We start from the raw sequence: 24,808 nt of genomic DNA, 5'->3' as shown, positions 1-24,808 counted from the left end.
GAGTGTGTCTCAATAAGACGGGCTTCCTGAGCAGGCAGCAGCAGGATCTCTCCGTGATAAAGGATCTCTGCAGTCGCTAATCTCTTTGTGGACAGGCATTAAATATGCAGTGATTCTGTGAGAGGTTTAATCTAAACAGGAAAGCAGGGTTACATGAACACACACACAAGCGCTGTACATCTTGCCGTACATGTGCTCACAATATACTGAGGGATAGATTGCAGTTGGGGGAAGAAATATGTTTGTTGTCAATGTATAAAACTTTTGCAATTTTTAAAATCAGGCATTTGAGACTTATGTTGAGGAGGAGCCAACTGTGTTTCTAATTGCGCCTTTTTTTGTGTTTCATGCACTTGCTATTATGTTTTCTCTCACAGATTTTGCTTATTAAGAAACAAAAGATCATGTTTTCTTTATGTGAAGCTGTGTCTGTTTCCCCCATTTGTTAATCTTACTCTGATCTCTCCCCTACGCTTACATGCGGTCTCTTCCTGCAGACACCGACGTCCATGGCTGTGTCTTGCTCAACACGTCACGAAAAGTGAGACACTTTTGTTACTTCCACATACCAACTGCATGTTACAAAAACCTTCAATTTACACTGGGATTTTTAGTAACATACCTTCTAATGACTTTCTTTAGAATTTTGCCCTTGTTATCAAAAGTTCTCTAGCAACCTTCCTCTTTGTGCATGCTTGTGTGTGTGTGTGTGTGTGTGTGTGTGTGTGTGTGTGTGTGTGTGTGTGTGTGTGTGCGCGTGTGGTTGTGTGTGTGCCTGTGTGTGTCTGTCTGTGTGCCTGTGTGTGTCTGTCTGTGTGCGTGTGTGTTTGTGTCTGTATGCTTGTGTGTGTGCTTGTTATCAGTATGTAAAGCTGATGAACTTTGAGGAGGAGGTGAGGGCCCACAGAGACCTGGATGGCTTCCTGGAGCGGGCGAGCATCTTGCTGCATGAGGATGAGGCGTCGCTGGACGACGTGCTGAAGACCATGCTCCGGCACATCTCCCAGGACCCGCACACCGCCGAGCCCGTCTGCAACTTTGAGGAGATCATGAGCTCACTCTTCACTGATGCTGGCTCACAGGAGGTCAACGGTGAGTGAGTGTACGTGGGTTTGTGTGTGTGTGAGAGTGTGAGAGAGAGAGGGAGAGTGAAATGTGTGTGTGTGTGTGTGTGTGTGTGTGTGTGTGTGTGTGTGTTAGTACATGTACATGTGTGCTTAAGAATAAAGCATATAAAAGGTTAGTTCACCAGGGTATTAGCACAGAGTGCTGGGGTGACTGACTCATTGAGGACGTTAGCCGCCGCCTCTGACATCTATTATTCACACTGCCTTCCTGTGATCAGACATTTCCTCTTTTTGCAAACTTTAAATATGCCTGACTTTGCATTTAATAGTGGAGTACCACGCTGAAAGACAGAATTAGAGATGTCAGACCAAAATAGAGACAAACAGGAAGGAATCCTGGAGAGCAAGACAATGAAATGTCTTTTTTGGGTGGCAAACTTTGGAGGGTGCGTGGTGGCAGCAAATGAAGTCCATCGTACCCTCCCACCAGCTTCCCGCAAACCTCAATCTGGTAGGTGGCAGGGAGGGGTCGGGTGTCAGGCCCGCGTCTGTACCACCTGAGACAGATGAGTCAGGTGATAATAGCTCACTGGTGCCTGCGCAATTACACATCACCACTCACTACAACTGTCATACACTCCCAGAGGACACCAGCCTACATGCCCGGACACAGGCTCCAGTTAGTGTTGCGCCGGCCTGTCTTCATTCCTTTTACTCTTTTAACAGCTCCGCAGCAAAGACTTACACACTTCACACACACAAAAGGACAAAGGATGATGCCCGAAGCCATTAGGAACTACCCTCTAAAATGAAACTCCAGATCAAACTATTTTGTGTTCTTCTTACATTGCCCCAAAGGAGGGTTTCTCATAGCTGTTTTTGCTGTGGATTAAAAGTCGGCTATTTTCAGATGTGGGAAAGGGCAATTAAAAGTGCTTCTGTTCACATGACAAACTTAAAATGACCAGCAGACTCTACCCAATTAGTTCATTTTGTAATGCTTTAATACTGTTCCTTTCGTTAATTGAGAGAGAGAGGGAGACAGCGAGAGAGAGAGAGAGAGAGAGAGAGAAAGAGAGCATTTAGAGGACAGTCTTTTTTTCCTGAGAAATAGAGTTTCCCCAAGCATTCTACACAACCTCCTTCTTTCAGAAATGTCTACAAACAGAAGTCAGATGGTTTTGACTGTAACAGCCCGAGTGCCGCAGGGCTCAGAGCAGGACGCAGGCTCCCTTGCCGTGGTGAAACATTTATTGACATTAAATACAAACGACATGGGTGGCACTCACGCATAGTGATGACATTGAACATGAACACAAACAGTTAAACATTAACAATGGAGACTATATAAACATCAACGTGACATAAGCAAATGGCAATGACCAACAATGACCAACAATGAAGCACGTACTGACGGAGGTTTAAATAGACAAACAATCAACATTAAACCCCATGCAGGTGCGTGCCATCACGGGGGGGTGTGGCTACAAACGAGGGTGAACCCCCCCTGCACATGGCAGGACATACCACGTGACTTGTGGGGGGGGGGGGGGGGCGTCCCATGACAGAACCCCGTCCCAAGGGGCGCGGCTCTTGACGTGTCCGTCCGAGGACTGCGAGCCCCAGGCCGCCGTGTACAAACACATACACACGACACGGCAATGCGCGGTGCCCAACCAATACAAGATGAGGATCTCTGCCTCCTTCAGGGTAGTCCGGTACGCTTTTCTGTACATTACGTTGCGCGTACAAACATACAGAAGGCGCAAATACACACAAACAGGGGCGCCTGTACAAAAACACTTAAGGTGCTGTGTTGCAGCGCCTGCTTTAGGCGCAGGCGCTGTAGGCGTGTCCATGGCCTCTACGGACATGCGGGGGTGCACGTCCGCCCCGGTTCCGAACGCGCCCTCTCCCTTGACAGTCCTCCTATCCTCCACCGTTCTAGGAGCGCCCCAGAGGCGGTCTGCCACCAAGGCTTTGGGTGGACTCCTCTCGCTGGCGAGAGGAAATAGACAAACACTCAACGTTAAACCCCGTGCAGGTGTGTGCCATCACGGAGGGCATGGCTACAAACAAGGGTGAACCCCATACCACGTGACTCGTGGGCAGGAGCGTCCCGTGACAGCTCTGTGTGTGTGTGTGTGTGTGTGTGTGTGTGTGCGTGTGCACGTGCGTGTGTGTGTGTGCGCGTGTGTCTCCTGGTATTTTCCAGACTGCCTATTATTTTCTACTTTGATGGATCTCATTGGGATTGTTCCACATTAATTTGCCTAATCCATTCTAAATGTTCCTTAAACCAGAGTGAAATTCATTAAGTATTCATGACTTTGCAATATGTAAATCTAGCTACTACAATCTCTCAGGCTTCTTGTATTATGCCATATTCCAGTTGATCTTTTGATAGAAAGTTCAAGCAGATTTTAATATTTTATCTAGCATTTCCACCTTAATAGCTATGGCCAAGCCCAACTGTATTTATATTATTTGGTAAATTCGTTAACATCATAAATATTAAGTTGTTAAAACGCATATAATGATTGGTTGATTTACTTGTTTCAGAACCACAGGGATGATCCATTTTCCCTGTTGCTAGGATACACAGCTCATATGTGAGAGAGAGTCTTATTAATGACATGGGCCTGGGAGCATGCAAATTAGCTGAAGTGTGATTGGGTTGTAGAATGTGAACATCATGAATATGATAATGCTTGATAATATTCTGTGGTGAAGCACTGAATGGAAGCTAATTGTGAGGCTTACATTACATGTGATGTGTTTGTGTGTGTGAAATGTTTTGACTGCACTCCCACATATACGCACATGGACACACGCATTCACACAAAAACGTCTTATCGGGCAGAAGCAGATCAAATTATAGTGAGACGAAAATTAAGTTGAAATCTTGAGTTCCATCAGATCTCATTCAACTAAGACAGAGGCACAATGACAGATTATGGCAAAAAATCATACTTCATGTGGGGTAGGACAATTATCAGATGATTCAGCGTCTGCCTGTGAGCCCAGTCCCAATTAGAGGGAAAGGGAGAGTTGGTGTGTCTACAAGTAAGAGTGTGAGTGGGTGGTTCAGCAGAATTTGTGTGTGAGCAGGATGTTTCACTGCTTACTAAATACTCACGTTTGGGCCTCACCATATGTGTTTCTGTGCTACAGCTAATCTTACCCCTTTCCTCTCCTCTGTGACCTCTGAACTCTGAGTGTGTCTGTGTCTCTGATTTTCTCACACAGACAGGTCGCCAAATTTCCTTTTCTATGATAAGGGTAAGGACATGTGATCAGCTGTGACCTGACTCCATCATTACTGTGAAACATTCCTCACTCCCATCTGCCGCTCCCCCCCGCCCTCCAGCAATTCCTCCCGTGTTGGTCTTGCTATTGGATTTGATTGACAGATGTAACCGTTCAACACAAACATGCTGATCAGTTTGGTCAGATCTGTTTGTTGAAAGTCTGAAACAAAAGACTTCAAAAGATTTTATTTTTTGTGATTTATCATTTGATGTGAAGTCTCTATCAGGTCGCTCTAGTGTAGTTCTTCCATAGCAATCTCTGCTCATCTGTGTTCTGTTCTGCTGCCTTGAGTTTGGCTGTGTCTGCATTCACCCGCTGAGATTGAGAAAGCACACTCTCATTTCTGATGTTTCTGGGACTCACACACATTTACGCAGCCACACTGTGTGAGTTTGTATACTGTATCTTTCCATACACAACTCTGCATGTGTGTGTGTGTGTGTGTACGTTTGTGTAAAAAGCATGTAATTCCCTCCTGCTGTTCAGAGCTTTGGTTATCTTGGGGAAGGTGGTGGTGGTGGGCTGGTGGGGAGGTGATCTGAAGCATGCAAGTTTATACTAAGTAGTGTGTGGTGGATGGCCTGAATGTCAATAACAGCGGTTGTGTGTGTGTGTGTGTGTGTGTGTGTGTGTGTGTGTGTTCTTTAGTCCACAGTGTAAATGTCCCCATGCGTGATCAGAATGCCGTCTCTGAAGTTCATTATTTTTCTAGCTGCCATCACTTCATTTCTCACACCAACTGCATTCTCGTACTCTCCCATGATCTGTCCTGTCTCAGTGTCATTCTACAGCTTCCTTGATTTCTTCTCCCCTTTTTTGTTTCCTCGCTCTATTCCTCACTCTTTCTTGATGGTACTGAGTGTGTTGTCATGGTGATACCCATCAGTCCTGGATGTGAGTGTGTGATGTCTTATTGATGAGACAGTGTGACTGTGCCAGAGAAATCCATCCTGCTCGCTAAACAGCTGACACACACATACACACGCACACATCCACACGCACACATCCACACGCACACACACACACACACACACACACACACACACACACACTTCCTGCTGGTCATACAGAACAGCTCACACCTGCCACCTCTGCCAAAGGACACACACACACACACACACACCTATACTCACGCATACTCACACATACACACACACACACACATGGTCTCATACCCTTCTTACTTAGTATGCTAGACAGCTCACACCTTCGTAAGACGGAGGACAGGGCACGCACTCACACACACAGATTGATTAATTTGAATTAAACATTTGCCGCTGTCGTCGGAAAGGTCTTCATTGTCACTCACGGAGCTACAGAGTTGTACACTGCCTCTGATGCTCCTCTCACTCGCTCTTCCATACCCTGCTCTGCACTGCCCTTTCCATCCGCTTTCGTGCGCTAAATGACTAATGCCTTCCCGTGGCTGCACGTGATTTTACTTTGGAGGTGTTTCTGTCCATCACTTGGTCTTCCTGGTCAAGGGAGAGGACGTAAATGAAGCATCATTCATTGCTGTCCTGTAAACCTGTGCCTTACCTGACCCTGCGCATGCTTCCGCTCCTCTGCCCCAGTCACCGGCCAGCCCCCGCCCCTGACTTAACGCCGCCCCTCTCCCATCCCACAGTGCACCTGTTGTCCGAGACTCTGCAGTGTGTGACAGCCACAGCTACGGGCATTCAGTACCAGCAGTCCTGGCTATGCATCCTGTAAGTCCCGAAGACACCTTGAACTGCACAGGGACTTTATTCCTTACATCCATCGCATTTTAACTAGGATATTATGAAAAGTATATTAATGCATTACTATTCATGATTATGTATGATATCTAATTATTATTGCTTTTATGTTTATTACAGCCATATTGACACAAAGGCATTGGCCCTCTATTTACCTCATAAACCTATAAAACGGCCCCAAAATGGCATATAACAAAGATCAGGTGCCGCAGGTCTCTCAGCATGATGTCTATTAGAACGTGATGGTTTTCAGAGACTTGGGCTCATGTTACAAAACACGCCGGTCATCTCTTATATTTTGAAATGTGTATTATTAATACATTTTGGTGCACCCAATACAATTAGTAATTTGCTGATTAATGCTACAGTATATTGAACTAAATAATTTTATGTTTATTATAATGATTTTATAAATATGTCCTAAATACCACTACTACTAACTTCTGTCAGCATAAGCCTGTTTCCCAGATCTGCTTTAATGCTGACCTCTTCATTTTTCAAAAGGTTTTGCTGTGATGTGTAAGCTGGTTTGTTGTGGGGAAACTCAGCCCGCTATATCTAACCTTGCATGCCTGTCCACAGCTGTAATGTGAAAAACCTGCAGCGGCGGCATGTGTGTATCTCTCGCCTGGACCGTCCTCAGAACTGGGGAGAGAACTGTGCTGAAGTCCGCTATGTCATTCTCATACTGGCACCTCATAAGATGGTAATATAATCGCCCACCCAACCCACACACTCACACACACACACACACACACACACACACACATCTCTTATCCCAACTAACTCGACTAGCTCTGACTCCTCTGTTTCTATAACGCCTGTCAGGACCTCTGCTTTGCTCCCAGCGAGTGCCTCTCCTTTCTCTTTGTGCGATTATTTTTGCACCATAATTCTGTGTGTTTGTAGCTATGTGGTTAGATCTTACCGTAATAATTTCTCTCCCCTTTATAAGTTCCAGTCTAAATGCCACTGGCACTCCCACACATGGGCGCACAGGTGCAGTATCTATGTGCTCACTTGCAAGTCTCAGTAAGAGCTGGACTGCTCGTGTTTATAGATTCATCTCTCTTTATACTGTGTGTATTAAAGCAAAGCAAGCATTCTGCAGTTTAATAACTGCACACACATATGCTTGAATGTAATCCAGAGGAACTAAATTGCACATTCCTGCTGCTCATGCTCTCAGAGGAACTGAAGGACTCACACAGCCTAATGTTTAATTACTAGAATTATTAAGGCAGTGTCAAACAATCGCCTTGGCTTATTTTAATTTGTCCTTACGTACTTTAATTATATAACGTGTAATTAATACATTTAATGTAAGAGGGTGAGTAAGACATGTTTTTAAGAATAACTTTGACCACCAGCTCTAATATAGCTCTAATAACACCAGCAGTTTGTCAGCCATCATTTCATCGAGTCTCGCTAATAACTCGGTCGTGCAGAACGTCATGTTCTCTGACTCTCCTCTCTTCTCCTCTCTTCTCCTCTCTTCTCCTCTCTTCTCCTCTCTTCCCCTTTCTCCCTCCCCTCCCAGAAAAGCACCAAGACAGCGATGGAGCTGGGCAGGACGTTTGCGAGTATGTTCTCAGACATCTCCTTCAGACAGAAGCTGCTGGAGAGTAAAACTCAGGAGGAGTTTAAGGAAGCGCTGGTCATCCAGAGATACCACCTGACCGCCGCCAAGCGCAAAACCACCACTGTAGAGGAGGAGGAGACTGACCCACACAGCCACAAGCCACTCAAGGTATGCTGATATATAGGTGTGTGTGTGTGTGTGTGTGTGTGTGACTGTCTGTCTGTGTGTGTACTCGGGTCTGATTTAAAGACAATTCCCTGATTTCTTTCCTCAAAAAACATTTTGCATTTTTCAGTGTTTTAAAAAGATTCTATGAAGTGTATGCTTATGACAAAGAAAATAAAGAGGCATCCACAGGGCAGAGAATAATGCTTTGGGTTCAAACAGAATAGTTCAGGGTCATCACGTGGCTTCTACATTTTACAGTATTCCCGAAAATATTATAGCATGACATCATTATTTAGCTTTGTTGACCGTTACCCTGCCCAGCTTTGGTTGCTTGTGAAGTGATAATGTCACTACCACAGCACTGAACTGAGTGAAGAGCAGTAAGGCAGTCCTAGACTTGAAACCCCTAAGATGGAAACAGCTGTACTTTATACTGCTTCACTGTACTGCGTCTATATTGGATCTGCTAAAAACAATTTTTTATTTAATTCCATACCCACAGAAACTGGTCATTTTTACCATATCTTACTTTAAAAGCAAACATTTCACAAACATGCCGAAGTCATTAGGTCATTAGGTCTCTGTTACTGGCACCAACACTTGACTCAAGTGACATGCCTGTGATTGCCTTCTATGGGACATCTATCAGCTAATGAGACTTTATCTTGTTGGCTGCTCTTGTTTCACATGCATATATACACCCACCCACCCACCCACACATTAGACCACCATGGCTGAGGTTTCCTGCTCGTAAAAAAGCCCTTTTTCTGCTTGTCCATAAAGAAGTGAACGGAGGTCCAAATAGTTCTGTTTTGTTAGATTTTTTCACTCCATCACACATCTGAAGAATGGTAAACAGGTGGAGGATCATTACTTTGTGTTTGTGTGCACTTATGTGTATCGGTGAGTGTGTGTGTGTGTGTGTGTGCACCATGGGTGATTCATCAAACACAAACAGCCACAAGAAAGACCTTTCTCATTCCCCTTTTAAGCTCACTCTCTCCCTTGCGCACACACACACACACACACACACACACACACACACACACGCACACACACAAGCACCACATATACGTTATGATAAATGAATTAATTATCTGTGGGTTGTAATGAAGTCTAAAGCCTCTGAGCCTTTACTTAAGTGTTCCCATAAACAGACTCTCCACGGAGGCCAATTCATACATATTCAGAGCCTCCATGCTAAAAAGTGTCCTGTATATGTATTAGATTTTTAGCTTTCTGAAGAACATGATGAAAACTGTACTTATAGTTCTTTCTGGAAGGGTGTTTGGCTTCATCTTTTGTCATTTAGAGAATATATGATGTATATATTCTTGAAAATCTGACAGCAATGCTCTTTTTTGACGCGCTAGTCATTTTAGATTTAGATTCTACATTGATCAACATCTATAACTGTGCTCCGGTAAGCAGTCAAGTAGATGTTGACCAATATTGCACTTTATTGTTTCTGCTAACCCTGTCCTGTTGCTTTAACCTTGCAGTGACATTGTAGTAGGGTAATTCTAACACCGGGCTGTCTCTCTCTCCAGTCTGCAGTTTCTGCTCACCTTGTGTCTCTCTCTCTGCTGTGCAGGGGGCTTTGTGTGAGTGAGATTCAACCGCGCTTCTGTATGTGAGCGTGTATAAGGGTGTGGATATCTGTTTGTGTGTGTGTATGTGTTTGTGTGTGCATAAGTATGTATGTGTGAGAGATTATGTGTCAGGGTGTTTATGACCGTGTGTGCCAATGCGTTTGTGTGTGTGTGTGTGTGTGTGTGTGAGTGCGTGCGTGCGTGTGTGTGTGTGCATTTGTGTGTGTGTGTATGTATGTGTGTGTGTGTGTGTGTGTGTGTGTGTGTGTGTGTGTGTGTGCATCTGTGTGCATTTGCTGGCTTTAACTCTGCGTTTCTCCCTTTTGCAGTGTGAACTGTTCTGTTAGCATGTGTGCTGCTTTTGTTCGTGTTTTTGCTTGTGATTCTGCAGGAGTCTTGTGCGTGTACGCGCGTGTGTGATAATTTATGTCCGTGCTTGTGTGCTTTAATTCTGTGCCTCTCCCTCTACAGTATCTGTGTGCATAGCTCTTATGCTGTGTGTATGTGTGTGTGCGTGTGTGTGTGCGTGTGTAATTGTGCTTTCCCTCTCTCTTCATCTCTGTAGTGTAGAGATTTTTTCAGAGTGGGCAGAGGCATTTATGAAGACCTGTGTCGCCGCCTGCCCTTCTACACATCTGACTTTACTGATGGTAAATGGGTACAGTAAAATCTACAAACATATTCATTTGATTGATAATGTATTTTGTTGTAAAAGAAATGGAAAATAATATGTAACATGCGTATTGTATAAATCTTCTAATAGATGCATATGTATGCTCATGTGTTGCAGGCATAGTGGGTAACAATAAAGCACTAGTAAAGTACATGACAACATCCATCTTTCTCTACATCGCTGTTCTACTTCCTGCCATTGCATTCGGCTCACTTAATGATGAGAGCACAAGAGGAGAAATAGGTAAACACTCACACACACACACACACACACACACACACACACACACACACACACATACACTCACACACACACATACACTCACACACACACATACACTCACACACACACACTCACACACACACACACACACTCACACACACACACACACTCACACACACACACACTCACACATACACTCACACACACACACACACACACACACACACGCACTCATGCACACACACACACACACACACACATGTACACACACACTCACACATACACACACTCACATGCACACACACACACACACACACACACACACACTGAGGTTTTCATAATTAATATTATGAATATTGTTGTTAGTTTAATTTATTTTAGCTTCATGTGTTGTTTAGGTATGATTAAATATGTTTTTAGATCAGTACACTCTCTAATTTTTTGTTATTTATTTATTTTAGATTTAATTCCACACTACAATAATGTCATGTGTTTGTGCATTAGATGTGCAGAAGACGATCATTGGGCAGAGTATAGGTGGAGTTATCTATTCTCTGTGTGCTGGCTCGCCTCTGGTCATCCCCCTGACTACCGCACCCATTGCCATTTTCATCAGTGGTATGGACATTTCTTATAGACACACACACACGCACACGCACACGCACACACTTGAACAGTGCTGGCTCACATCCACATCCACACATACAGACACACTCATGACATTTGCATGAGAGATGTTTATTTCGCTCTCTGAGTGTGTAATGAGCAGCATACACATTTAGAGGAGCAGAATGACAAGTCAAGATGGCTGATGTTTGTTTGGGTGTGTTTTGATGTTTGCCCTGGCTAAAAAACTGATCCCATCTAAAGCTCATTCCTGTGGCTTTTATCACAGGCTGTTTTCTGAGGGGGAGGCTGTGAAAAAAAATCGTTTTGCTGTGGGATGAGCTTTTGTTTTGAAAATGTACACTAACTGGGCCAAAAACCCAAGCAGGATGTGGATCCATGTGTAGCAACAGTTCCTCTCAGTCAGAGAGTCATGTTTGTGGCTTCTCTTTAATGAACTTAATGGAAATATCTGAGAGAATTTTAAAGGAGATTTGGGACTACATTTATAGTTGTCCAAAGAGCTACACAAACAAACACACACACACACACACACACACACACACACACACACACACACACACACACAAAACACACACTGGATTTAAAATTTAAGCAGCAGCTGCAAGGTTGAAGTGCAGAAGGTTTATACATTTCAGTAGAACAAATTTGTTATTGGACAAATAAGCATAATCTTAAATGACATTGTCACGTTTAAGTCTTAGCTGCCGATCTGTTGCAGTTCTTGTTGGCTTTAAGTGTACGCCCCACACACATCCCCAATCTTTTTGCCTTTAGGCTTTAGTAAGTGAATGTCTGTACTTGTTGTCCTGACGAGTAAGCCAGTGAACCTTACAGGAACCACAGCCCTTGTGAGCCCAGACAATACCCTCAAGCATTTCTTTATGTTTATCAGCAATTTTGATGTTTGATGCTTTCTGAACTTTCCAATTTTATTTCATATCTTATCTGTCCATGAGACTTAATCACAGACCTCTACAAGTTTACATTTTTCTTTTTTTTTTTATGCAAGCCGTAACCTGAGTTTTCTGTTCTTGAGGATTGCCAGTAGTTTACATCTGGTGGTAAATCCTTTGAGTTCATGCTGGTATATTATTTTTCATGGCAGGCAGCCTTTGACACATCTGTACCTACATTTTGAAAGGTGTTGTTTTGTTTAGGGTCTGAAAACATGTTTTTCTTCATGATTAAAAGTCTTCTTTGAAAGTCATGTATTAAGATGGTATGCCAGGTATTTTTATAGCTAAATTTCTCTTGGGTGTTCTTGTTTCCAGACAATGTACCAAACAGTTGATTTTGACACAACTAATGTTGTTGTTGATTTGTCCATGATGGCTGGATTTACTAGTATCGATGCTCCTTTAATCCTCATGACAACAGCAACAATCTCCAGATGCAACTCCTACATCTAAACTCAACTCTAGATCTTCTGTTAACACTCTTGTGCCTGGACTAGTCGTACAGTTACACTTGGCCAGTCAAGAAACACCTGCATAGCCTGTTTTCTTGTTTACTTTTGGAACTTTTCCAAAGGAAAGCTGACAGCATACACACTGAATCACTCATTTTAGTTTGTGTTGGGTTAAGCCTGTGACTGTTCTCTTTGTTCAGTAATCAGGGAGATCTGTGATGATTACGAGCTGGACTTTGCTGCGTTTTACGCTTGCATTGGCCTGTGGAACAGCCTCTTCCTCATCATTGGAGGCGTCTTCAACCTCAGCCTCCTCGTCAAGCTCTTCAAGAGGTCCGGCTCCCGCTCCATGCACACACCAGGGGAAGGCACCCCAGACCCTCACACCCCTAGATGACTGATACACGTTTTTCCTTTGGCCTGCAGGTCGATAGAGGAGGTGATTGCTCTGTTCATTTCGATCGCTTTTGTAGCAGATGCTGTCAAAGGCACTGTCAAGAGTAAGTCCCTATTTCTCCTCTCGCCCGCATGCACACATGCAGCCCTAAGCATTAGTACATCCTTAATTGTGCCTCTCTTACAGTCTTCCATAAGTATTACCATGCTCCTACACTGGCCAACGGCAGCATAGAGGAGCTGAATCGAATAAGCCGAGGCCTTTCAGTAGGGGAGATGAACCTGACCGGGGCAGGGCTACTGTCCCTCCCAGAATCCTTTATTCTGTGCACACGAGCACGGCCTCTGCTCTGCCTGCTCCTCATGCTGGGCACTCTGTGGGTCGGGTACACACTCTACCAGTTTAAGAGGAGGTGAGGGTCACACAGAATCACACATACACAGCCCTCTAATACAATGTTTGTGCTGGTGCATCATTCTCTTGTGTATTAAGTAATGCTTTTTAACTATGCCTATGTTTAACTTTAACGTCAGTAATCAGAAGGAAATGTTCTGCATCTTTTAATTTTTCTTATGAAAGCTACGTTTTAGTGAAAAGTATTTTCCTTTGCAGGGACCTGTCAAATGTCCACACATAATTACCATTTTCATGTTTTCCTGTCGTCATTTCCTTTGTGGTCTCCTCAAAGAGATACACACACACACACAGTTGAGCATGTTAGTAAGATATAGCTTTGATACAGTAATTGTATGTGCAGTCCCTTCTTGCATGCGAAGATGAGAGAGATTTTGTCAGACTGCGCTCTTCCCATCTCCGTACTCATCTTCTCCTACGTGGGCTCCTACGTCTTCAACGACATTGGCTGTAAGTGAGGCTGCACTGTAGATGCCGATGGCACACAGAGACATGCAGATGGATGCGCATGCACACACACACACACACACACACATACACACACACAGACATTCAACTTAGTTAATTCTATTCAAAGCATGACTAGACAGTCTGTCACTCAGTGTTGTATAAGGTGTCTGTACTGTATTTTGTGTTTGTGTGTGTGTGCGTGCATGTGTGTGTGTCTATGTGTGTTACAGTGCCAGTGTTTGACTTCCATGAGGGTCCCGTGTTCAGAGTGGCCCCGTTAGAGAAGCTGACAGGAGCCAGTGTGCTGAGTGCCATGGGTCTGGGTTTTCTCCTCGCTGTTCTCATCTTCATCGACCAGAACATTGTAGTCTCCCTCACCAATGCCCCAGAGAACAGGTACACTGACTGTGGACTCACTTCACCAGGCAACCACTAAAAAGCAGTTTTATCAGCCTAAATGGAAGTGAATTCAATATTGAATATGACTTGTATATAAGCAAAGTTATATCCACAGCAATTTGCTGGTAAAGGCTGCAGTGTTTAGTTGTAAGTGCATGCATGCGTTGGTGTGTTGGAGGTCAGTGAAGGGTATAACCTGCTGAGCAGTGCTTCAGGGAGAAACGTGGCATTGTGGTTTATGTACAGCATATAAGGTCTAGATTACTGGATGGTTTCTGCTTCTGTGCGTAACTGTATTTCTTGTGTGCCTGTCTGTGTGTATATTTGTGTGTTTGTGTTGTGTCGGTCAGTAAAAGGGTACGCCGTATCACTGGGAACTGACTGTTTATATCTGTGTTGTTTGCATGTTTGTAAACATCTGTGTGTTTTCTACATGTGTGTGTCTGTGTGGGTGTCCTGTTGCTGTAGGCTGCTGAAAGGCACAGCATATCACTGGGACCTGACTCTGTCGGGCCTGATCAACATTCTGATGTCGGTACTGGGCCTGCCCTGGATGCACGCCGCGTTCCCCCACTCCACTCTGCACGTGCGGCAGCTGGCCTTCGTGGAGGAGCGGGTGGAGGGCGGCCATCTCTACGAGACGTGAGCGCACACACACCCGTCTAGCAGCAGGGGGTGCCGCGTCACGCCCCCATTCCAACCCCACCGCACAACCATCCCCCCACCCCCACCCCCCAACTCCCCCTGAAACCATATCGCTAGCTTCACTCAGCTGCGCCCAGTCCAGATCACAAGTACCACATACCAAGCCACACGTTAGCGCTAACTGGTGGTTTCAAATTACATTTGTGCATGTGTGCGCGCGCGTGTGTGTGTAGTATAGTGAGTGTGAAGGAGACGCGGGTAACATCGCTGCTGGCCAACATCCTGATCGGCGTGAGCATGCTCCTGCTCCCCGTGCCTCTGCAGTGGATCCCCAAGCCCGTGCTCTACGGTCTCTTCCTCTACATCGCCCTCACGTCAATCGACGGGAATCAGATGTGCGACCGGATGGCGCTGCTGCTCAAGGAGCAGGTATGCAGAAGGACGTGCTGGTGCGTTCGCCCGTGGGAGTGACACATAGCATGTGTGAGGCAGGCAGCGCCAGTCACATGAGTGTGTTGATCGAGGGCTCAGAGCAGCTGCCTCTCTTGCATGAGGGCAAATAAAAGTCACGGAAGGCATTTTATGAACATGATTAAAACGGTGCATCTTGTACATAAAAGCAAGACACAAGAGTGCCCTCTGCCTGTCATTGCTTGGAAGCTCATGGATTAGAGGAAGTGGCCTGACAGAAGAGGCAGACTCTCTGAGGGTCCTCGTTCCAGCATCGTTTATTTTCCAACCACGGCCTGCTTTGCCAATTTTCTTTGAAAATACTGAGTAATATACTGAGGTACATTGATTTTATGTTTGTCTTCAATATGGGAGTAAAATGCACATTTCCTGTCACCAAGTGTCTTTCTCTCTCTCTTTCTGTCAGACATCCTACCCTCCCACTCACTACATCCGGAAGGTTCCACAGAGGAAAATTCATTACTTCACTTTTCTTCAGATGGTGCAGCTGCTTTTTCTCTGTGCGTTTGGGATGTACCCTCTCCCCTACATGAAAATGATCTTCCCTCTTCTAATGTTTATCCTCATACCTATCAGGTATGTCTTGTTAAAAGTTTACACACACACACGAGGCCTGGGCTTCTAAAGTAATTTTCATATTCAATAAGTTTGCCCAGTGAATTTGTGCATTGCTAACGTTGTCATCATATTCAAACTGGCAATAGTGGATATGTTTGTTGTTTTACTTCCTGGAGGAGTATGGGGAATAATTCTCACCTTTGTGAATGGTAGCACAGCTCAGGACACCTTTGACAGACACAGTTCTGCACTGCACAACCCGACCCATACACTGATTTGGGCTAAAACTGTTGGATAGTGTTTCTAATTGCACTTTTATTGCCTCAGGAATTGTCTGCTGCCCAGGATCATTGACGCCAAATACCTGGACATCATGGACGCACAGCACATGTAAACGCACGCACACTGCACCTCCAAGAAAAGGACTCTGGGAATTGTATTTCAGAAATGCAAAACTCTGGGAGGAAAAAACAGACTGATTCTAGTGTTGAACAGCAGGCATTCTGACGAAGCACTGAAACAGAGAGAGACGGAAAGAGGAGAGGGAGAGAGAGAGAGAGCGAGAGAAGGGGGGAGAAAGAGAGGAACAAAGGTGAATATGAAGGTCAGACTATATTTCTGACTGCTTCATGCGATCTTGGTCAGTCACTGCTTCTCATGGTTTTCCCATGCCAAAGCTTGTAACTTTGGTTTATTCGGATGTACCCGTGCATCATTAAATTGACCACTCACTGGTTTTATTAAACGATCACACACGTAAATATATATTTACACGCAATTACATTGTCGTGCTGTTGAATCACAACTCTGACTGACAGCAAGAAAAGAGATTGATGGTTCGGCTCTCCTCACCACGTTCTCACTGTGTTTCTGACACCACACAAAAAGGTCACTGAACAAGAGAGTGAAATGAATCTATCTGTAGCAATACCTCTTTGATATTGACCACTCACACATATGAAATGATCTAGATGACCCATGGTGCATCTCCTGTTCAGTCATTCAACAAGTGAAATCAATCTGTGTATCATAGACATTCCAGTGCATTGTGGTGCATATCACTGATACTGATGAAGTCAGCACCGACCAAAAGAATACACACACCCTGCTTGATACTGTGTCTCATAGCAATACAGTGTTATAGAATATGAATATTTTAGATATTTCTATGGGAGAGATTTCTTTTGAGGTTGATGTATTTCTTGATTGGATACATGGCGACACGTGTTCTGAATGTAATGTTATAGCGCTGATGCTTCAGGGAAAGGGTGTCCAGATTTAAGACAAAGACTCTCCTCAGACCTTAAAGCCCTTACTCACTGCAGAAGGAATTATTACAATTTAAGCTTTGCACATTACAGAACGTCACAACTTTCTCTGTTCTCAGAATGCACACAAACATGATTGCATACAAATACAGCCGCACACACACACACACACACACAGATATGTATAGGCATGTAATTATACACACAGATTAGCATGCTTGCTCACACACGCTCAATTCTGGCCCTACTTGACACAGTATATGGCCGTAATGAATAAAGCATGGCTTTTATAAGACACCAAAACTTTTACAGTTAAAGAGAGTGAAAGTATTTAAAAAGTCAAAATTAAGATGGATTGTTAAGTGGAATTCTCCGACAAGCTGGTTTTTATATGTTTTACCCCAGCCTTCAGCCTTTTCATACTGTACATGTCTAGACTGGACACCAGATAATCAGATCTCTCTTGATTTGTTATAGCAATATAACCATTTAAGTGCTCAAAAACTTACATTATATTAAAGTCACTGACTGTTTTACTCTAGAAAAATCTAAAATAGCATATAGATTAATATTTCATGTCATTGACTTTTATCAAGACTTTTCCGATCTTGCTGAGTCATATACAGTGTATTCATCCTGAAATCCCCAAGTAAACCTCTCAGAGCATCCCATGTTACTAACACTGAAAGTGGGAAGAGAAAGGGAGAGAGAGAGTGAGAGACAGAGAGGGAGAGGGAGAGCAAGCACAGAAGGGTGAGAGAGGGAGGGAGGGAGAAAGAGAAGGGGGAGAGAGAGCTAAGGAGAGAGAGAGAGAGAGAGAGAGAGAGAGAGAGAGAGAGAGAGAGAGAGAGAGAAACAAACTGCATCCTTGTAGGGCTACTGCAGGATTTAGTCAGTCTGCATTACACACCTGAATCAGTTCATCATTTAATTGCCAAAGGTTTTTCTAAGTTTTAAATCAGGGCAGGGAGAATACCAAACCCTGCAGTGCTGTGGTCCTCTAGGAATGCAGTTAGAATCCCACTATTCTAGAGATGAGTCGAACAGCACAAATGAGAAAGGTAACGTAGATGGACATTGGACATACAAATATAGACATAAATCTGTTGATACAACTGGCTGTAGAAAGAGCACACGATGGAAGAGAAAGCAGGCATGTGGCATGTCTCTCATTCACAGGCTCCTTGGCATGAGAGAACGCAAAGTGCAAAGGGGGGGTTGCGGTTAGAATAATCTCTTTCAAAGCTTTAAGATAGTGTAAGAGAGAGGTATCCAAAATGGGGGTTTTGTTGTTATTTATTGTTGTTGTTGTTGTTTTTAGTCAATTAGTCAGTTTCTTAATCATGCCACACTACATTCTGAATAACATGTCCAACTCTCTCTCTCCTCTGACTGTGACAGTATCATAGTACACTAGTTCTGGAACTGTGCCCTCTGGTGTAAACAAAAAAAAAAAAAAAAAAAAAGCTCTCTGTATGTCATTGGACTTCTCTCTCAGTATTTGACTGTAATATTGAAGTATTCAACTTTATTTTGTTATTCTTCTTACCTGGATTGGATATGTTGACAGTTATGTTCTGTGCTGGTTTAATATTGTTTAAAAACTTTTCTTCTTCTAATAATGAATGTATAATGTGTAGATTTTTATATAACACATACAAATTCATTGTCAAAATAATTTTATCAAGCAGATAAGCTAAATTTGTAAACTGCAATATGTAAAAAAAGATAAATGTTTATCAGAAAGACTGTGTGATTTTAAAAAAAAAATTAACGCTATACACTGAAAACTAGGTCATTTCAAGCTGGTTGCCAAATAAAGAGTTATATTGATACTTGACTGCTGTTGTTTTTTTTCTCAGCCTCTTTTCCAGTCCGTTTTTTTTTTTCAAAATTTTGGGGAGCAATAATATTTACTCAACATTATCTGTTTATTGTTCTGCTAGTATATTTTCTAATGATGGTTAATGGTGAAACTGAAAAATCACTCAGATTTGGAATGTGCTGTTTTTTTTTCCGAATTGTACAGTATGACAACATGGCCTTTTACCTCAGCTAAACAGTACGCTTCCAACTCTTGTTTTTCTAATAGAATGACTGCAGCTGGATACGAGGCCCTCTAGTGGTGACGATGAGCATGGCCAATGCGTGTGTAGCCCGTTTGTTTTATCCTATTGGCTTAGCCGCACGTCTATCAAACACTAACTCGGCTCTGGTGTATAGCTTTAAACTTGCATCCATCCTGAAGAGGACTATTCTCTTCAGTCAACGACGTTAGCGTCATTTACGCGTTTAAAATGACGCTGTCTTGAGTTGGCCTGCTGGAAGGACACGGTAATGACCTTGCGGACGCGGTCTCGACTCGGCGGGATATCCAGGCTCCTCGCGCCGCTCTCCGCACGTTTACGCAAACACGTATTTCAGTGCCGCTTCTGCGACTGCAGTACCACGATGGCGGAGGAGGCGAAAAAGCTCGCTGCCTACGCTGCTGTTAACAACCACATACAGGTGACGTTGCTTGGCTGTGCCGTATGTAAGAGTAATTAGTAAGGTAGCTGGCCAACTGACTGTGGGCTTTGCTAGCTTCTAATAGCTGGCTGCTCCTGTGGTGCTCGACATGCGTTACAGTGGCTGTTCGTTTGTATGTCTGATTCGTCTTTCATCGCTAGCTAGCTTACGTGCAGTGGTCACATTAGAATTTCACGCTGTGAACAACTAGTCGGCGTACATGTGGACGTCCGCATCTTACTTACGTTTTTATTTGGCGCGCAGTTCTCTAGCTAACGTTATATCGACTAATGCTTTAAAATCACTAGAGTATGGCTGATCCATGCGCGCGCATCATGAACCGAAGTTATTCTGTCAGGTTTACCTCTGCATTGCTAGGAAAGTGAACTTGCAGATATCTAGCCATAATCTCGTGGGTTGATGAAAATACCCGCTAATTTCACACCAGCCCGAAGTTGTCGAAAATGAAGCCAAGAATCTTACGGAACTAGACAGCGGTGCGTCCGCGCATTGTTTTTAATTCTGCCTTTCTCTGTTCAACAGCACAACCATGTGGTTGGAGTGGGTAGTGGCTCCACTATAGTCTATGCTGTGGACAGGCTAGGTAAGGTTTGCTGCATGTAAGACCTGAGACACCATGGTCGGCTCTTTCTTAAGCCTTCTTAACGTTTTTGGTTGTTTGTTTCTCCCCACATTGTAGCTGAGAGAGTAAGGCAGGAGAAGCTGAACATTGTGTGCATTCCTACATCTTTCCAGGTGAGTATGTATGGCAGCAGTTTTACTCAAAAGCAGGTGTCAACGATATAATACCGATGTAATAATTACATGAGCATGATTTTTGCCCTCTTTCCATCAGGCCCGTCAGTTGGTCCTGCAGAATGGTCTCTGTCTGTCTGATCTGGACAGGTACCCAGAGGTGAGGCAGCTACAGCTGAACACATGCTTAACGGCCCCTGGTTGGGAATCACTTACCATTTCTTTATTGTGCTTCTTTCTCGTTCCACTTATGGAATAACTGCAATCTCACATCTCTTTCAATTTCACATGTCTCTGTGGTGCTTGTGTTTGGTGTGTTATGGTATAGGATGTTGACAACAATGAATATTGTGTACTGCACACCAGTGTCACCTCTGTATGCCAGCCTGCATTCCAATACTACTATAAACTGAGTTTAACATGTGCATATCAAAACCTTTGGTATGTGAATTGGTAAAAACAGGTGTGTGTGTGTGTGCGTGTGTGCATGTGTGCGTGCATCTTAGCTGGATGTAGTGATTGATGGAGCTGATGAGGTTGATGCGTCACTCACTCTTATTAAAGGAGGCGGGTAAGGAGCATGATTTCATAGGCTACAAACATTTTTGCTCAGTGTAATTGCAAACTAACCTTTTGTTGTTTTGGCATTCTGTGATGAATAAATACAGCAGTATGAGCAGTATCCCATCACATTATTAAATAATAATTTTTTATTTCAAGTCTTTAATCTGTAGAAATTATTATTCTTTTTTTAACCTTAAAATAACTTCCTATCTGCGTCCCAATCCTACAGAGGATGCTTGACTCAGGAGAAAATTGTAGCTGGCTGTGCCAAACAATTCATTGTCATTGCTGACTACAGGTAAACGAGCGTGTGTTAATTTGTGTGCGTCCTTCTTCCTGCTTTGATGTCATTTCACATGCTGATCAATACTAGCACAGCCCTGCTGTCCTTGTTGTTTAGTACTGGATGGAGGTGGCTGGTGACAGCTCATCTCTTGTGTGGACAGGAAGGACTCAAAAATGCTGGGGCAGCAGTGGAAGAAGGGCGTGCCGGTGGAGGTGATCCCCATGGCGCATGTACCTGTGTCCAGGGCCATTGTCCGCCGCTTTGGAGGAGAAGTTGTGCTGAGGATGGCTGTCAGTAAAGCGGTGAGGGGGGAGGGATGGGTTCAAGAGTGTTTCAACTGGAAATGTAGAAGTGATTATATAACTGAACATTTGATCTTGTACTTCTCCATGCAGCTTTACAGCTGCGAGATGTGTCCCGCTGCTGTATTATTATTATTACTTACATTTATGTAGCACCTCAAGGACGCTTTACAGATATATATCAGCTTTTTACAGTCACCCACATACCGATGAGAAGCAGCAGCCAATCTGCGCACAGCATACTCTCGATGGGAAACCACAGTTCCCTGGGGGACTGCTGCAGTTTTTTTTGACAAAAGACCAAAACCTTGAAACCTTTAAAGAGATTTACTGCTGATGGTCCACTGTTGAAAATGGAAAACAAAAATTTTCTGCATGCTGTTTTAGCACATAAATAACTCCCATTGGTAAGGTTTGTCTTAAAAATTCTAAAAGCCATAGAGCGAAGGCCAAAGGCTAGATCCTTTTAGATGGGGTTGTTTTTACTGAGCTTTTTCCCCGCACAGTCAGTGGACTGACCTCCACTTTTGGATGGAGGATATGGCACTTCCACAGGGTTGGGATTGGAATGAGGGTGCAAGAGGCAGGACTGACTTTATTTATAACAAAAATAGCAAAAAAAAAAAAAACCAGCTAGGAGAGGATTCAAACAGGCTTTTTGTAAATGCATGTTTCAGCAAAGGTGTTTGTTTTCCAGCAGGAGATCTTGTGTGTGGGAGCTCTCTCTGCATCTGGCAGCCTACTGGGAGAAAAGTCAGCATACAAGTAGGCTACTGTTTGCACAGGTGTAGCCAATTTTAATTACCTGCTGGTTCACCCAGACAGTGCCTCTGCCCTGCAGACGAGCCTAGGCCACACCCATGCCGCCACAGTTGTTCTAAGCAGATTCAGCCTCAAGTCAGTAGGCTGACCTTCTCTTTTGGATGGAGTTGTTGTTTTTATGGAGTTCCTCCCTGTAGTCAGTAGGCTGACCTTGAGTTAGACATAAACATATCTTTGACCTGAACTCCTGTGGCATTCACCCGCCATTATCTTGTTTTCTTCTGGGGATAGCAGTGGTATCAATCTTCTATAGATTTGAGAGTGTAGGGACAGAGGGTTCTGCTAAAGTTGAGGTCCTGCAATTATGTTGCAAAAGACTGATTTTCTACTGCCAGTGACATTCACTTCTTTCCGTGTTCTATTTCAGGGCCCTGTGGTGACTGATAACAGCAACTTTATCCTGGACTGGAAGTTTGAATGTGCCCAGAACTGGAAAGAGGTCAACACAGCCATCAAAATGATCCCAGGTGAGTTTGCGCCTCCCCCCATATACATATGGTGGCTGTTCCTCTTTGCATTCAGAGCCACCGACGCCCTCTTTCCCTGTCTAGGTGTGGTGGAGACGGGCCTGTTTGTGGACATGGCCAAGCGAGTGTACTTTGGCATGCAAGATGGGAGTGTGAAGACCAGAGACTGTCCGATCCATTAAAGGAGAAAGACCCCAACAAAGGCCACCATGACACCTCAAGTGCCAGTGGAGTGGGTGTGTTGCTGCTGGGGGAGGGGCATGCCACTAGAACACGCCCTGTAATCTTACAAAGCTTTCTGTATTGAATTACCCTTTCGCCAATCACAGAGGATCATAGAGATTATTTCAACACCCGCACCCCCCCTTTGTTGTTGTTGTTGTTACTGCTGCTGTTTTTCACTCATGTTGCATACTATTTGAACCTTAAGCTGCTAAACCAGCCTGGCCTCCATCCTGTGGGCTCAAGTGCAGCCTCGAGAACATGACCTGCATTTCCAGACAGGGATCAGATCTAGTCTTGGGCTAAATTATTCAGTTGTAATTATTCATGAGTTTTAGCTTGGGGCTAGATCAAATTTTATCTGATAAAACAGATTTTGTTTTTTTTTTTTTTGCCTTGTTTTTCTACAAATTCATGTTAACACTGCCGCACACTTAAATCTTCCAGCAACAGGTTTCATTTTTTTCTGTGATCTTTCAGTGTCCTTTTGTACTGATTTGCCTTCTTTTGAAAACTCACTTGTGGTGTGGGCTTTTTTAGTTAACAAAACACGAGGGATTTTTAAAATCAACACTGCATGTAAATAATGTTCACAGGTGCACTGGTACCATTTTTGGTGCTGGGTGAATACCAGTCTTTATTATTAATAGTATCATCTGCTACATGCTATATCTACACATTTGCATTCCATATAATTTTGTACGTGTGTTGCTGTTTCACATATTACCTAACCTTTTGTAATCTAAGAAAAAATGTAATGCAGATTAGATTCAGATTTTTGTTTATTTTTATAAACTGTCCTTAATTTCAGGCTGTTTTTAATATTTTGTACTCAAAGTTTTGGGGGGAAAAGAATTCTGTTGTTGACTTGAAGTTGAGGGTTTTTCTTCTTTTCTCCTATTATTCAGTACTTACAAACACCTAGTAGCATTGGGGTACTCCAAAAACAAATAAGACCTTTGCTAGGTGATCAGTGAAGATCCCTGAAACATAGTAGTAGAACATTAGACAGCCAGTGTTGACTAAAGTCATATGATATATACATGTGCCTGTAGGAAAATACTTTCATCAGGGATTGGAAGTTGTGCTGAGTACAGACTCAGTTCAAGTCACCAGGCCTTAAGTTAGATAAACTGGGCTGTATGTTATGTAATTCAGAATATTTAACTTTCCGGTAAAGTCACTGTTAATTCTGAATAATATAGTACACACCAGCTTAATGTCGAAGGTTCTGTACCAATAGTACTGTGACATTAATGTTTTGGTTAATGACCACGATCAAGAATCACATGATGTGCTCAGGACTGAAAACTAATCATGTATTAAAAGATTAACAATCGGCCATGAAGGCTCACTTGTATCATTATATAAGCGTTCGCCACCTTCATCGGTAATATTCAAAGTTTAATCTTCTGATTTTTTAAAAACATTGATTCTCACCACGAGGGGGCAGCATGTCTCAGTAAAAGGACGTGTAAATGTTTCATTGAGCCTGGTGGATTTTAAATCGTCAGATATATGCCTTATTTTGGCATATGCCTATTTTGGCATAAGGCAAATGCCTTATTTTGGCATTTACCGTTGCTTCTTGATAATACGTGTTTACGTGCCTCATTTTTCGAATGTCTGCTATGGCTTAAGACTAAATAAGCATTTTGCATCGGTTACAAATTCACGAAATTAAATGTGCTTCTCTGGCAATGGCTTCTCGCCAGTCCTGTTAATTATCGCTAATGTCCAGTTCTGTGCCGGATTTAGACTTTGTTGGCTCTAATCAGCCAAGACGGATCATACAGTCCTTTTTCAAACCTGATTTAGAGGTCATGGTTCGTTAGCGTTTCTAAACCTTGTTATCAGAGTGAGCAACTTTAGAAGTGGCTTTAAAT

General features: G+C 43.5%; 2 protein-coding genes across 6 annotated transcripts in view; both read left to right on the top strand.

Annotated features, from left to right (window-relative positions):
* The window catches only part of slc4a11 (solute carrier family 4 member 11), a 41,880-nt gene extending 24,131 nt beyond the window's left edge, over positions 1-17,749 (top strand). For 4 of the 5 annotated variants that reach the window (XM_035531870.1, XM_035531869.1, XM_035531873.1 and 1 more), the window contains exons 4-20: positions 498-541; positions 864-1,092; positions 6,007-6,088; positions 6,701-6,824; positions 7,659-7,868; positions 10,026-10,110; positions 10,251-10,376; positions 10,860-10,973; positions 12,594-12,726; positions 12,820-12,893; positions 12,977-13,202; positions 13,548-13,654; positions 13,885-14,050; positions 14,522-14,695; positions 14,932-15,127; positions 15,576-15,745; positions 16,055-17,749. In XM_035531870.1, coding sequence (XP_035387763.1) covers positions 498-541; positions 864-1,092; positions 6,007-6,088; positions 6,701-6,824; positions 7,659-7,868; positions 10,026-10,110; positions 10,251-10,376; positions 10,860-10,973; positions 12,594-12,726; positions 12,820-12,893; positions 12,977-13,202; positions 13,548-13,654; positions 13,885-14,050; positions 14,522-14,695; positions 14,932-15,127; positions 15,576-15,745; positions 16,055-16,121 — 2,327 coding nt within the window. In that variant the 3' untranslated portion in view covers positions 16,122-17,749. The remainder of the gene's footprint in view (positions 1-497; positions 542-863; positions 1,093-6,006; positions 6,089-6,700; positions 6,825-7,658; positions 7,869-10,025; positions 10,111-10,250; positions 10,377-10,859; positions 10,974-12,593; positions 12,727-12,819; positions 12,894-12,976; positions 13,203-13,547; positions 13,655-13,884; positions 14,051-14,521; positions 14,696-14,931; positions 15,128-15,575; positions 15,746-16,054) is intronic. The other variant, XM_035531872.1, reaches the window with a different exon arrangement.
* Positions 17,750-19,184: 1,435 nt separating this feature from the next.
* rpia (ribose 5-phosphate isomerase A (ribose 5-phosphate epimerase)) lies at positions 19,185-24,264 on the top strand. Its single transcript, XM_027013092.2, has 9 exons — positions 19,185-19,503; positions 20,047-20,107; positions 20,204-20,259; positions 20,360-20,419; positions 20,766-20,830; positions 21,053-21,121; positions 21,270-21,411; positions 22,601-22,700; positions 22,785-24,264. Exons 1-9 carry the CDS (start codon positions 19,333-19,335, stop codon positions 22,880-22,882), a joined length of 822 nt encoding a protein of 273 aa, XP_026868893.1. The 5' UTR covers positions 19,185-19,332; the 3' UTR covers positions 22,883-24,264.
* The last annotated feature ends 544 nt before the right edge of the window (positions 24,265-24,808 follow it).

This window comes from Electrophorus electricus, chromosome 11 (assembly GCF_013358815.1).
Source record: "Electrophorus electricus isolate fEleEle1 chromosome 11, fEleEle1.pri, whole genome shotgun sequence".
Classification (NCBI taxonomy): Eukaryota; Metazoa; Chordata; class Actinopteri; order Gymnotiformes; family Gymnotidae; genus Electrophorus; species Electrophorus electricus.
The sequence above is the reverse complement of the archived record's forward strand: the minus strand, read 5'-3'. Positions and strand labels throughout refer to the sequence as shown.

Excerpts from the sequence above, each read along its gene's own strand:
- rpia (XM_027013092.2), top strand. The coding sequence starts at position 19,333 with ATGACCTTGCGGACGCGGTCTCGACTCGGCGGGATATCCAGGCTCCTC. Across the intron at positions 21,412-22,600 it reads GGATGGCTGTCAGTAAAGCG|GGCCCTGTGGTGACTGATAA; the intron begins GTGAGGGGGGAG and ends GTTCTATTTCAG. Across the intron at positions 22,701-22,784 it reads AGCCATCAAAATGATCCCAG|GTGTGGTGGAGACGGGCCTG; the intron begins GTGAGTTTGCGC and ends TTCCCTGTCTAG.